Below are 15,754 nucleotides of genomic sequence, written 5' to 3'. Positions count from 1 at the left end.
GCAGCTTGGATAAATATGCAGCTTGTTTAAGTTAATTTTAAAGTTATGGCGGACACGGCTTGGCTGGTCGCCAGGTTGATGTGTTTTTTGGGCGTCGAAAGGGTTGAAAATAAGAGTTGGGATTTTTTTGGATTTTTATTATTTTTTTTTGTTGAAAAATCCACATTCATCTTACAACCTTTTTTCAATTTCTGGTTTGAATTGTGTTGTTTGGTTCATGCATCATATTTTTTCATAAAATGTAATTGTAGGAGATATGGAGAGTAGCTCTTTGTGGCATTGATGGTCACCCATCCACGGACCAACAGCTCCAAGCGTTATACTTAAACTTATGATCTGTGCCTCTGTGGGTCTGTCACTTAGCCACAAGGTCCACAATTGCAAAGTAATCTTCTTACCAAAACTTAATTGCATCTAAAGTCATTGGCAAAATTAACTAATGGATGTCTAAGTACGACCCAAAATCTTCCGACATAAACCAGCTTAACGCCATTATCTTAAAATCATCAAATCTTTTATTCAGTCACAAACATTTTTAATTGCGAATCGTGAATTTAAATCTGTATATAATTACTGCTATGTAGGGCAGTACGATAAAATTTTAGGACCTATAAAGTGACTGCGTAAATTGACATCAAAAAAACATTATAGGTATAATTATCTTGATATTAGATACGCTCGATATTGATATTTAGTGGGCATCTTATTTGGCCTATGGGTGCTGTGTTATCAAAACTAGCTGTTGTCTGCGGTTTCACCCGCATAGGTATCTAGGGAGCTGCTAGTCGCACTCGAATAAAAACTAGCTAGTATTAGTAGCCTTTCTTGATAAATGGTATATCTATAATAATAAAAATAGTTTTTAGTTTCCTGAGATTAACGCGTTCAAATAAATTCTCCAGCTTAAAATATCATCTGCCTAGCCTTTTCTCAAATATGTTGGGGTCGGCTTCCAGTCTAACGAGATGCAGTTGAGTATGTTACAAGCAGCAACTGCCTACCTAACCTCCTCAACCCAGTTACCAGACTTACTGGCTTCTGACTGCCCGTAATGACTGCCAAAGTTTTATAATACTCCTCTGTCATGTACACATATTATTTTCTTTGTTTCCAATGAAATAAAGCTATGTATATTAATAAAACGGTCGGAAAGCTAACATTAGTCACAATTTAATGAAACACACAAAATCCATTAAACACGGTGCACGGGTACAAAGTTTGTTACTGTATTGTGTAACTTTAAATTGGTATATATTGGATATTTCCTATTGAGTGTAATGCATTGATGAAATATTATAAATCTGTGTTGTGCCTTTGTTAGCCGTTTTGTTATATAAGTTAAAATGAAAACCTGTTGGACTTGTGAACTTGGCTGTGTTTGTCGGTACTTTTTTTCATACCTGTGGACCTGCAAGAATATATATCTTTAGCATAATAATAGTGTGTAAAGGTATATATTATCTTTTGAGTTCGGTTGATACTTATTCACTTTCGTGACATTAAACGGTGATCGACAGGCTGTATTGCTTTTGTCTTAAGTTATAGAAAAACTTGAGCTCAAGATAAACTACAGTTTGAGTCTCCAAAAGTATACTTACTTAAATACTCGTCACTTACAGGTCAACCATTTCAGAAGGCACGTTGAAATATCTGCCTCTTGTAAAAAAATAATAAGTAAGTCTATTTATAACGAAAACCACCTACAAACAAAATGAATTCTAAAGACGAAAACTCTCCACAAATATTCCAAAATCCTCTAATTGTTCGTAACCAAATTAGAAATCAATTGAAAAACGAGAATAGAATAGAAATAGAACAAAAAGCCAAATTGGTTCTAAATAAAAATAGCTCAAGTACCTATAATTGTTTGCTCCTGAATGTACAAGCACACTGCACACTTTTAGTCGGCCGATAGTTTGTTTGGGCTCATAAATCAGTATGAAGATGAATGATTGTACGCACATAACAAAGGTCAGGTATTTAGCCAGTATCAGAACGGGTGAAAACCTTGATTGGAATGAAGATATTCTTTAAAAACGCGGCCCTGGTACTTACGGGCTTAAGAAGGAACATGATGGGTTTTAGCTGGTTTTACCCTTACGCTGCTAACTCACAGCGATTTGATGATTTGACATAAAAAAAGATATTCTTCAATCGACTTCCCAAACAGGAGGAGGTTCTCAATTCGTCGGGATCTTTTTTTTAATGTATGTTCACAGATTACTCGAAGATATCAAACTTAGGTACATCAATTAGACACTGGCTTCTAGGCCGATGCACCTTAGGATAGTTTTTTTTGCTTTACAGTGTTTTTGGAAGTCAGTTTTATTTTTTGTTAAAAGTTCTTTATTAAAAAAAAATTGCCAGCCATCGTGTCAACTATCGGCCGACTGTTTAGTCTCCAGTGTGGGGATCTAAGGATATTGAATTGTTTGCCCCCGAATGCTTATTGTTTTCGTGTCGACGGCTGCCGAGGAAAAACATATTTATTTCAGTTTATTTTTCACTTAGAACGCAAATAAGCTTTTGTTGGACAGCAACGAAGATAATTTGTAATTTGACTTTATTGGTTGTGTATTGTTTTTCAAGATTATTTCTGAACTGCTGTTGTTTAGGTTCGTAGTGATTTGTTTATTTTAAGGTTTTACTTTATTTGCTTTATAACAGCTCAATCCTACGGTTATCAATGTATTAAATAAAATGTAGCTATCGAAAAAAATTAATTGACCCTATCTGTCGGTTTACACTTATAATCATTTTATGCTTACTCAATCTTATGTTTATCATATCTAGATTTTTGTATTATCTTTAACCAGTCCAATATGGCAAGACACAAGCTGCTACCAGTCATTGTGGAGATGGCCTACGTTCAGTAGCGGATACCTTTGGCTGGGTTGACGAAGAAATATAAAATTAAGATTAGGGCAGGACAGCCGGATTTTTGCCCTAATACGTTTTGGATGTTAGTAGAATGGCATATTTTATGCGTAGGTATATGATACTTACCTATTTTGTTTGATACTTACACGAGATAACACGTGGCTGTTGGGAATTATTGTCGCTAATACTTACGATGATAATGTATACTTACAAAATTCTCCCTCTGTCTGGTAAACAGTTATGCCTAATACTTTAGTTATGCACCCAGAACCTTCTTCACCTCACATTTTTAATTCTAAAGTAATAATAGAGCTTTTTCTTTTTAAAGGTCAATCCCCACTGAAAGAGCAGCGGCCGGTAGCGGCCGTAAGAGCACGGACAATGTAAGAGCGCGGCGCGGCGCGGCCCAGCGCGGCGCGGCGCGGCCCAGCGCGGCCCAGCGCGGCGCCGCGCGGCCCGCCGCGCTCGCGCTCAATCACTTGCATTTACGGCCGCTGCCGGCCGCTGCTCTTTCAGTGGGGATTGGCTCTAATTAGTCAGCATAAAAAACCATGAAATCTAGAGACTTTCCTCTTAGTTTAATAAGAGCAGGCTATTGCCAAAATAACTCATTTAATTGAACCTATACTTAACTTCAGGGAAATAACTAAGAGTCGAAATCAAACTTCAGATTACAGATTTTCATTTATTTCAGTGATTACTGATTACATAATTAATAATAACATACGATACCTTAGAGCTATTGATTCTAAAAAAATCATTTCCAATATCACCCTTACCTAGTTAATAACGGATAAATCCATTAAAAATTACAGTTTATTACTTCTTATTATTAATAAATCAAAAGAAGTTAAGTCAAGTGAAATATTTTAGACGTTTTAACGACTAATACGTCGGTGTTAAGTTTTTATTATGACAGAGAGTTGGTAAGTCAATAACTTCAGGACTGAGGTCCGTGAAAATCTTTGGTTCAATAACACAGTATAACAAGGAAATAAAATTATTATTAAAAAAACATAAAATAATCATAAGAGTATTCCCTTGAAAATTCGCCGACGCTAACATATCAAACACCGCGAACAGAATTTGCCACCATTTTATATAAGTTCCCTTATCATTCACTAAATTTAATTTTAAACAGTTTATTATTAATCTAAGGTTAAAATCTCTGAATTGCATTTTTTATTATACTGATTAACAAACAACTGTTGATTTTTCATGTTACTTAACTAACTCTACTTTACTTACTAAAGATTCTAAGTTTTTTTTTTAATAACTATTTTTATGCCTAAAGGATAGTTGAACTCATGTTTGTAAGAACTGAAGTATGAGGAGCAGAAATGGAGTACCATGATAATGTAGATATAGAAAAAAAAAGTACGTATAAAGAATTGACATAGGTTCACATATACACAGGTACACAATGTAGTAGAGAAGCTGTGATAGTTGGAAAAAACAATCGGCATGATTTTAAAGTAGGTTGAACTTTTTTTCTTTGAGTAAAGATGAACGTGTATCTAGCGACGAATCATCTAAATAAATCAAGAATCATTTCACAGCCAGAATGATTTTCCATACACCGTGTCTAGATATGGTAGAGGAAGTTTTTAAATTTTTTAAAGAGTTTTTTTTTAAGTTTAAAGTTAGATTTAATTTTTTTAATCTATAATTATCTACAGTGCGTAAGTTTAAATTTTTCTATTTTAATCAAAAAATTAGGATTTAATTCAATACGTTTAATTGGAATGTAAGATAAGTAGCGCTACTCGGACTGAATGCGGCCAAAATTGTTCCGTCTCCAATTGGAATTGTTCAACAAACAATTTTGGGGGACAGTCGCAGAAATCTTAGATTACGAATTTAGAAGAATTTTACATGGAAACTACGTATCGCTTTATAAGTAAACTTTCAATGACTTAGGTAGAATTCCGTCGGTTTTTAATTTTGAATTATACTAAGCTAAATGAGTGCTAGATCTTTTTAAATTTGATTTTGATAGTTTGATTTTAAATACTTAGTTTTAATATGTTTATAGGTGTTGGGGATGAAATCATAGATGTTAGAGAGCGGAAAAATAATGATAGATTTTGCTTAGTAGCGATTATATTTAAGAGAACAGGAGAGTAGAAGATAGCTAACAGCTAGAAGCAACTAGATCAATGGCACTGTGGAATGTACCGTGTTTATAAAAAAGTATCCTAACCAGCTTAACAATTAAGTTTCAAACAAGAATATGTTGCATTACTCTTAAATTTACATTTTTTTTTCATCATCTCTACCTTTTTTTAATCATTTAACTTTATTCATCCTACATTCCCTTTATTGCCAATATTTTAACATCTCTAATCCGTGATTCAGCGAATATGTATTAAGTTGTGATTTGCGATTATCCCTATAGTTTAACATTATATTTATTAAATACGAAGATTCGTGAGCTCGGAGAATCTTCACATTTAACTTTAATTTTAACGTCTAAAGTTGTGGCAAAGTCTGTTGTGAACCGGCCGCGGGCGATCGGTTCTCCGGTTTTACAGAATCCATCGCAAATCCATACAAACAGATGAAAAAGGAAGTTGCTTATATTCGTATGGAACTGCATGGGTTCTTTACAAAATATTCTAAACAATTTTCAAGGTAATACTCGTCAAGTTTCACTTCAAATAAATTATATTCGGTTGTCAACGTTCAATTATGATTAGCTTACTTTCCACATTACAATTTGTTTATCTCATTCATTTAACTTTTCCCATTAACCCCTACCGATATTATCGTGTCCGAACATTCTATTACTAGAAATACAAAATTTAACGTATTTACAACCATTTTTAAAACTTTATTCTTTAACAAAAACATTCATAAGTACATCCTTGCTTCTCGCACAGTCTAAATGTACATTCTTTACATTAGAATTATAAGGGACTAGATTCGTTTGGGAACAAAAACTACGTAAACAAAATAATAATGAAATTAATGTAACGTTCAACGTTTGCTACGTCTGGTGGTTATTCATGTAACGTTCAACGTTTGCTACGTCTGGTGGTTATTCTACATCTTTGTATTGTCTGGCAGTTTTCTTTACCATCTGTTGATGTTGATCGCCGGTCGAGTGTACCAGACTCGGAGCCATACTCTTAAACTGAATATTTTAGAATTTTGGTGATATTTTTACTTATATTATAAGTATGATTACATAATGATGCACTTCCCTTTTTCGGCCCAAGGGTTATTTTTCTTGTCGGGAGCGTGTATGAGTGGATCATTCTTTTCATTCTCCTCCACATACTCCCGCATCCTGTAACAAAAGGAGATTATTACAAATGGAGGGAAAAATTTCGAATATTTTCTTTGGCAACATTATTTTTGGCGATTCATACGGGTTTGCTTTTACGTATGTTAATACTGTTTTAGCTTTGTTTCCTTTGAGTGAATTTCTTGTATTATTCTGTTATGTTTTTATAAGGAACTTAGATATTTAGGTTTCTAATATAAACGCTAGCTTTCTTTAGGTTATATATTCTGTTATGGCGAGATTCCACCGGTATGTGTCACTCTACCAAACAAGAAAATATTTGGTACGAACATTTCTTACTTTGATGAAATCTTGCCATTATGGTGCGTAATTAAACACAGTATAAGATACACCAATAAAATACGGAAGGAACTCGATACATCCATGTCATGGTGATAAATCATGGATGACATGACAACAGTTGACCTTATCGTCTTACATAGATCCTGATGGTACTTTATGACACTGATCTTATGAAGCGGATCACGATTGTGTCGCGTTTAAGGGAGCGCTCTAAAATATTTTTTCATACATCTCTATCGTACGCCATTTTGTGTCCACTTTAAGTTATTTCTTATATAACATCCATCTTATCTCTACCTGTATTTTATCATTAATATTCGTTCACACTGTTGCCTATCACATTCATCACCTTTTAATACTAAATTAGTTCAATATATAAAAAAGGGGAACTTAAAATAGTCTTTTGAAAGCACACTCAAAGGGTTCGCCAAGCCTTTACACATTAATAGACAATTAATTAAAAGACCATGCACGAGCATCATTATTTCATACTATGACGATCCTAGCTGCCACAGAATAAAATAAATCACTGTTGACCTAAGTTGAAAAAGTAGGTATTCACACAAAATAATAAAAGTGCTCCTTTTTGAGGCTACTTTTACTTACAAAATTAAGATACGAATAAGATCAGAAGCTATTCGAATTCAAATGAGCATGAAAGCATTTTATATCTGCACCCTTATGAGCCACTTGAGTTCAATTTTAGTTCCGTAATGGAACAAACTCTTAACGAAATCAATTAATAGTAGAACTTTAATTAAAGGAATACCGTCTGCAAAGTTTTCAATGGAGATTCTCTTCGATTACGTTTCAACACGGAGTAAGGGAGATGCCATAATGTAGGTAGGCCAGGGGACTTCTTCTAGGTCAAATACGTACTGTGGGCATGACCAAAACGATCAGTTACGAGTGAAATATAAATAGGCTTTCGGGTTCTTTGAAACATCTGACAATGATTTTTGGTATTACAAAAACCTAATGATTAGGTCCAAAGAAGCCTGTAAGGGCGAAAACAGTAACGTTCCTCGTCCCCTGCATTTTGGCGCGGTACGTTCTTAGGCCATTTTCTGTTGTGCCAACTCCGCTAGTTTTGTTCTCCATGCGTTTCAGGAACTTGAAGAATGTCAAGTTTTAAATAACTATTGTTTTATTGCTGCAGATGGAATGAAAGTTATAGTTAAGCAGTGTGTTGCGTGGTTGTGGAGAACTTTTAAGTATGAATTTGGTTTGCAGTTATGGTGATTTCTATTTAAACATTTTTTATGGATAGATTATGTCAAGTTATTAAATATGCTTTAGGCCTACGTTTTTAAGTTTAGTGGACGTTTTAAGACTGACTGACTGATGACGATGATGATATGTATGATGAAAGTATCTAAAATACAATAAAATACACATATACTGTACATAAATTGCAGAAAGGAACTAATAATGAATTTACTGTAAGGACCGTGTTTTTTCGAAACAGACCTAGGTGCAATCTGTCTAGTGCCTAAGTCTGTAATCTGCCTTACAAAAGTACACTAAAAGGTAAGAAAAAAAAAACAGTTTCCCAGAACACAACCAGAAAAGAAAGTAGCTAAAGATGAATAAACAAATAAAGAGCTGAAAATACGGAATGATGATTTATTCATTCATTCAGCATTTAATAAATTTATGCGCCCGTAACGACTTCATATAGACACTTTATTGACGTGAAACGATATTTTAATGAATATAAAAATGCTTCTGTTTCTAAACGGTGAAAACTGGTTTTATTACCTGTATTTACTCGCCTGGCAATAAATAATTATCTTGTATTTTATGATGATTTTAAGATCATCTAAAACTTCTAATGATTGAACGTAAGTATTTGTATTTTTATGATTTTTCATAGCGCTGAAATAAAGTTTTTATACTGACTTACATATTTCAATATGTATAGGTATTTAGAAAGTTAATAAAACGTTACGTAAAAGTCAATTTAGTTTTGCTACCCTTCTATATATTTCAAATCTAATAAAACCCATTTATAGAATACTAATAACTCAAAAATCCGGTAATCCATAATACTTACAACAGATTAAATAATAACCATGCGATCCATCCAATTTTTCCGTTACTTCGATCAAGCTAATCCATTATTATAACTGAAACAACTTAATTTATATCAATATCCGTTCAAACCATGGAGAGCAAAATTACTAGCGGAGATGTCATAACGCAAAATCTCCTTAGAAAGTAGCGCGCCCAAATGCGGGTGTTCGAGGGACGAGGAACGTTACTAGCTCCGCTCTTACACGCCTTTTTTGAAACCCGCCCATCAAGATGAAACTTGAAAATTGACCAATGTGAAAGATTAAACGACAAGGAATCCATGCCTCATTAGTTCTAGTAACTGATCACGCCTACCGTACGTTACCTGACCTACAAGAAGGCACCTGACCTACCTTACTTATAACATCTCTGATATCCATCCTTCCTCCGTGCTTCAAACCATAATATTGTGTAAAATTTTAATCGGTTCACAAATTGGATGAGCCATGATTGGTTGGATTAATCCATTTATCTGTTGTACAGATTAATTCGATTTTCTATCTGGAATCCGGCACGGTACCTTTGTGCCACTTTAATTTGGACAGAATATTGTTGCTACCGTAATTGGCAATTTACACGAGCGCCTCTTTTTTTGCCACACAGTGTAATTTCAGATGGTCGGGAATTTATTGAGCTGGTGTTTTATTTGATGCTAGTAGTATGTAGTTCATTAGTGTTTGCTTAAGAGTACGCACTGCAAACTTTTAGTCGGCCGATAGTTTGTTTGGGTTTATAAATCAGTGTGAAGATGAATGGAATTATGCACATAATTCAAATCTAGTATTCGACCGGTGTCAGACCGACTGAAAACTTTGATTGGAATCATGAATTACTTAAAAAGGTCACCTGTCGATCGACTGTTTGCTCTGCAGTGTGTAGGTACTCTGATAATGGTATAAATTATTACAATACATGTATGTATCGAAACAATACCGGAATAGTATTGTTTACATTGCCATGTTTTGGCAACTGACATTATATTGTGCAGGTTTGCGAACATAATTTATATTCAAATTCTCTGTGTTCAATAGTAGGTATTTACGTCTAAAACATCTCTAGTAATAGCAAACATCTAGATTAATGATTAACCAATTAATTCATTTATTAATGATGTCCATTACTAAAGTTACTGTCTGTCACGCTTTCACGTCAAACCTAAGGAACCGATGTAGGTAAATAAAATTCGTTACACAGATAATATAAAGCCCTAGAAAGGACGAAGGCTTTTTTTAACAAGGTATGGAGAGCAGTTTCCTTAAGACGCGGATGGAATCAGTATTTAATCTACCGGACTTTGTAACATTCCACGAGGATTAAGATGACTAATTAAAAAAAAAATCCATACGACAATAGTTCATATCATAGGTTACAAAAATTTACAACTTTTCGAAGACAGTGTTTGTCAATAAAATCTACTAAAATCAACTACTTACTCAATCCAAAAACCTTCGTTTTGTCAAAGAGAAAAACAAAAAGATATGTGTCATCTCTTCGAGGGAGGATGATAAATTATTCAACATCCCTTCCCAAGGATAGCCCTCGGGTCCAAACATTGATATTACAAGATCTGTCCGACAAAATTATTGTTTTTCCAAAATATCATTATGTATATTTTATGTAGATTCAAATTGAAAGGTATCGAGTTCCTGAATATTGCATATTTCATGTTACCTTGCGAGATGATATTAATATCAGCTGCTTAGGTATGAGTTCTGTCTATACCTATAGGAAAAAGTGGATTTATGCTTCTGTAGATAAAGGTATTTTTTTGTTGACCATAATTTGTTACGTAAGCAAGTTACTTGACTAGTTCTTCATGAACTTAACAACGCCAATTTCAATTATTCCATGTGTAAAATAGTACTACTAATATATGAAAACGGCATACTACTACTAGTACTAATACCTATTATAAGTTAATTTTATCTGTCGAACTTTCACGCGAAAACTCATAGTTTAGGGTCTGAAAAGATTACGGCGGGATTATTTTGATCAGGGTGTGGGGAGTAGGTAGTGCCTATAAAATGATAGCAGAATGTTAATTAGTTACTACATAATTGGTTTAACTTGAGAGTAAAAATAATTTATTTGCACTTCAACCTGACGTCCGACTGAATGTCATAAAATAACTATAATAATCTGAACCTGAAATTTTATTCATATCTCCATTTTTGTCGCATTTTACTATCATTATAATTAAAGGGATAATTTCAGTAACTGTGTACACACATGTAAATGAGATAGCCCGTGCTGGGAAAAGGCACGGATTTAAAATTATAATGAAGATTTATTACAAGGTAATTTATCATTAATGTTTTGTTGGTTTAATCCAATATTTTAGGGAGCAGGTTTCGTTTCAGGTTAAATTCTCTGGAGATTTGGGACCGAATAGAAGCTTAGAGTGCCGTAAAATACTTATTATTCTGTACTTGTTTAACTGAATACTACTGGGCCATAGAGAGAAGTAAATCCTGGTAATAACTTTATTAAAAAACCTATTATACTGATCCTACTATAAATCAGAAAGTTTTTGAGGATCTACGTATTGTTTAATTTGAAAGAAAAGTTTTCAAAAAAAATATATAAATATACAAAATCAATTATAACGCACAATAATACCGGATATTAAAATCCATTGTGCCGATATTAGAATATAAATATTCATGATACAGAGCTGGTTATCAGATAATCTGGAACCCTATATAAATCATTGATGTGCTACTCGCCGATAAAAGCATTAACAGTACCTATTATAGTAAAAATCAATAACTATTTAAAATTCAGGTCAGTAAAATAAACAGCCTAACGAACATTACCTACTACAATATTACACCTCTATCTTACTATGTACTATTATTGTAAACGCAAAAATAACTGAACGGATTTGAAATAAACTTTTTATTATGTACAAATTTCTTCTTTTTATTCTAGTACGGAAAGTATGTAGTTCTGTTGACACAGCTACGTCTAAAACATGTACGATAAATTGCTTAAATAAGGTCAATATAATTTTATAATTTCTTATGGATATATGATCTGTGAAGATCCTTTAATCCCGTGACCACCTACCACCAAATTATACTCAGTTTGAGAGCTTAGTTTTGAACCCACTTAATGACCAATTCCGTCAAAAAACAAACGACTAATTATTATAATACGCTAATAAAATTAACTGTTGCTACCGGTAGTCGGAAGCCTGAAAAAGTCTGACAGTATTAGGTCAGAATGCCAGTCTGCTAATTGGATTGTGGAGTAACATTGAAGGCAGTCGGTACTGTGTGTAGTTAGACTATAACTTAACTGCCATGCTTTAGAGCTTGACTTGAATAATTACTGTTGAGAAATCAGCTATCGATAGTTTGTGTATCGATAGGTTTAAGATTACCGAAAAATAAACAAAAAACATTTTTATGATATTCAAACCTTTTACAGCATTAACTTTACTTGTTACGTTTACAGGTTAGATTTTTAACAGATAACCAGTTTCTTACGTTACTTCAGCGACTTTTGTTTAGATTAAATAATATTTAAAAGTTTAAGCTGAAATGCTTACGATTCCACGTTTATTTGCGCTTCATTTAGTGATGGTTTTTACCAATAAATAAATAGCGTGATTTCCAGAAAATGCTTCAATAAAAACCGAATTCCTCAACATGTCTCCATAAAATAAACCTGAAAACTTTTCACACCTCCGTCTACCTCTCACAGCGACAATATCGACACTTCAAACTGATCGAGTACAAATAAAATGTTATCGATATCGAGTCGTTATCAGCACTATTACATGAACTGCCGGTAACTACGTATACTTTATGAGTATGGTTTATCACGTACCCTTATTGAAGAGATACGATCAATACTATACCGAGGTGCATTGACACGAATGGTTGAAAAGTGTTTGCAAACGTTGGTCTATACTTTAAACTGTAGATTAATTGAGCATGGGGAAAGTGAAACAGCGTTATAAGAGTTCATAAAGACAAAAAAAAAACTGTCGAATTGCGAACCTCATTTTTTGGAAGTCGCTTAAATATTTTTTAATCATTATGTCTCTATTTCGATGTGATCTATTTCGATTCTTGATGATATGACCTAGGGTTTAAGCAACACTGCTGAAAATACTCCATCAAAAACATTCATCTATTTATTTGTGTTTGCAAAATCACCAAAACAGCTACGAATACCATAAAAAGTAAAAACAACACACCCTTTAAAAATCAATGCCTATTACCCTACTATTTTCAGTTAGCTGTCATAAACCCGCTTCTCATCTGATAATTTAATTTAGCGGAACACGAAGCACATTTTGTTCAGTAACGTTATTTTTTATTTTATGTTCGCGTCGAGTTAATTTGCGTAATTCTCCAATGAAGTCACGTATTGTAGGGAGACAGTGAGGGATGACAGACGAGGAAAAAATAACAAGCTTGGAATATTTCCGGAGTAGCTGTTGTTTTTTGGTTGAAGATATTTTGAGGAGTTCAGGTTTTTGTGAAAATCTTCATTTACGATTGGTTCAGTTATTGTAGTGTTAAATATATATGTACATAGTAAGATAGTCAAAGTCTGCTGATGCAGAAGAGAAGAGATACCTTTACATAGTAAAGATAATCTTTTAAAGTTTCAGAAACGGGGACTTATGGAAAAGATAGCAGGAAATATGAAAGATATGAGTACTCTAAAAGCAAAATTAAAAATACTTCCAAGTTTAAAAGCTAGTATAATATAGAACAACGACTTCCCGTAACAAGATAGAAGATATTATAAAGTTGAATATTACATAAACAAGAAAAATTAAACAGAAGGTACAAACTCAAAATCAATTTAAATTGACATATGCTCTAATAAAACCTTTAAAATATCCAAAGCAACGATCTCTATTATTAACACTTATAAACGACAACATATAAACCTGAGTAACATTTCAGACTTATAATTAACTGAAATAGGTCATCAAAAATACGACTCCAAATCTGTTTTAACTGACAGCCCTACTGACAGCCCAACTGACTAGGGGAGACGGGGAGGTTTACGAGTCTCCCGAATTAGTACTAACGTGTACCGTTATCTTTGACGATTGTTTTAGTGTAGACTAGTTTAATTGTTTCATGGCATGTGTGATGAAAATAGACAAAATAAATGTGGATGAATGACGTAGATATGTTACTTTTTAAAACCGTGTGTTGTGATGCACATATTACTAATGAGGGATTCTTATAAACAAGAAGAAAAAACATGTTATCTGCGGACGGTAGATTCTTGACATAGTTTTGTTGAATGAACGTCAAAAATCTACCATTGTTTAGCAAAACCAAATGAGGTTTTTATAATATTAACGAACTATATCAGTTATTAATTATGAATTTAGTATAAATATCATACACATGTAGAGGAACTAATGAATGAAGACGAAAAAAACACATCTCTCTTTCATTCCAAATTATAAGTTAAGCTTTTAAAAATGATCATTATAATTGACACAGAAAAATATATCAATGCAACAGACCCCAACTTCAATGTCAAAAATAATTTGTATCTTAAGAGAAAAAAGCCACTTACATTGAGAGTGACGTTGAAAAACTTGAGATAGGACCAATTACGGTTCAAGTGATACCCTCGCTGACGAGACAGGGGTCTTTGCGACCTCCCCGCAAATTAGTGTTACGTTGAAATTTAGGATTGTTTTATAGATAGGATTTTATTTACTTTGCTTCAGTTTGACAGGGAATAAAATGTTTATTTTGTTGTTTAATTCTGTGAGATGTTTCGTTGTTTGGAGTTAGTTTTGAGCATTTGAGTGAGTGACAATTGTTTGTTGACATGGTTGTAGAATTTTTAAGCGTAGTGCCGAATATAAAACTGTACTTATTAACGTTGAAAATTATAAATAGACTATAAGATGCATAAAAACTGTCACTATATTCTCGATACTAGCCGTTTTGTGAAAAAATTTTTAGAAACGGTCCAATAGTTTTTGAGCCTATTCATTACAACCAAACAAACAAACAAAGTTTTCCTCTTTATAATATTAGTATAGACTATAGTGCACAAAATGCTTCTCTTAGTTTGTGAAGAGGACGCGGTAAAAGCTAGTCATCTAAAAAGCACAAGCCCCTAAAGGGATATTTCCATACTTTTATCTTTACCACCAAAGTAATCCCTCTTCTGCTTAAAAGGCACGTTTACGAGCCAATGCACAAGGGTTGCGTTACACCTAAGCGTTTAAGACTTATAACGAAAATTGTTTAACCTAAACAAAAACAAAGTATTTTAAATTCATCTAATCTCAATTTCAATCAACAACAAAATAAAATTGTAAGTAAACAGATGTTTTTTTTTTGGTAGTGCTTGTGCATGGTATTAGTAGACGAGGCTAATGAGCAGAAATCAAATTACTTTATTCGACATAGATCTCAATTGTACAGACGAGATGGACTTAAAATACTCAGTCCTTAAATTCACTACGTACTTGAAAACTTTAAGGTACCTACCAAATATCAGCAACAGCAGCTAATTTTACAAAGTACTATACAAAACACTAACCATAAAAAATGACATGACGAGAATTCGAGCCAAATCTCAAATATGGCCAGCTTTTCTTTCCGAGCGAAACAGCTATATCGAAGGAGGGTGAAAATCCTCCCCTGTCACATTTACAAAATGAGACCACTACGTTTTTGGGTCAGCCGTTTTGAGTACACCAATGTGTTTATGTATTTAGAATGATATAATCACCTTTTAGACACGGGTTATTGATCATGAGAAAACGGTGGACTTGTTATGTTTCGCGTTTGAGAAATTCTTTTCAGAGTTTACTGCCGGTATTTCTGGGTTATTTGCTGACGCTACCTGTGAATTTTTGTGAGATGTTTTTGATGTGTTGGTTTTGAAAACAATTGTACATACGACTGGTAAACACATGGATTTGTCGCTGTAAGTATTTAGCAAATGTATGATATCAAGGTAGGTTAGGTAATATTTCAAAATCAAGCTAGAAATTATTGAATTGATTGTAATTTTGAAGAATACTGAACTTAATCAAAAACTATTATCATATAAATTGAACAAATATTTCCACTTGAGTTATTTTCACATATACTTCTGTATTTGCTCACCGATGCATAAAAACGCATCGAATTAAGACCTCTTTAGTTCGTCAAACAACCTTTTTAAAAAATTAGGGCTGTTCACTCTTCATCAATGGGC

The 15,754-nt window shown here is 33.4% G+C and overlaps 1 protein-coding gene across 1 annotated transcript in view; it reads right to left on the bottom strand.

Annotated features, from left to right (window-relative positions):
• Positions 1 to 3,551: 3,551 nt before the first annotated feature.
• Positions 3,552 to 15,754, bottom strand: part of LOC124633126 (guanine nucleotide-binding protein subunit gamma-e) — a 28,751-nt gene continuing 16,548 nt past the window's right edge. The window contains exon 3 of the mRNA XM_047168224.1: positions 3,552 to 6,172. Coding sequence (XP_047024180.1) covers positions 6,067 to 6,172 — 106 coding nt within the window. The 3' untranslated portion in view covers positions 3,552 to 6,066. The remainder of the gene's footprint in view (positions 6,173 to 15,754) is intronic.

The sequence above is a fragment of the Helicoverpa zea genome, chromosome 9 (genome assembly GCF_022581195.2).
Source record: "Helicoverpa zea isolate HzStark_Cry1AcR chromosome 9, ilHelZeax1.1, whole genome shotgun sequence".
Taxonomy (NCBI): domain Eukaryota; kingdom Metazoa; phylum Arthropoda; class Insecta; order Lepidoptera; family Noctuidae; genus Helicoverpa; species Helicoverpa zea.
This window is presented reverse-complemented; position numbering and strand designations above follow the sequence as displayed.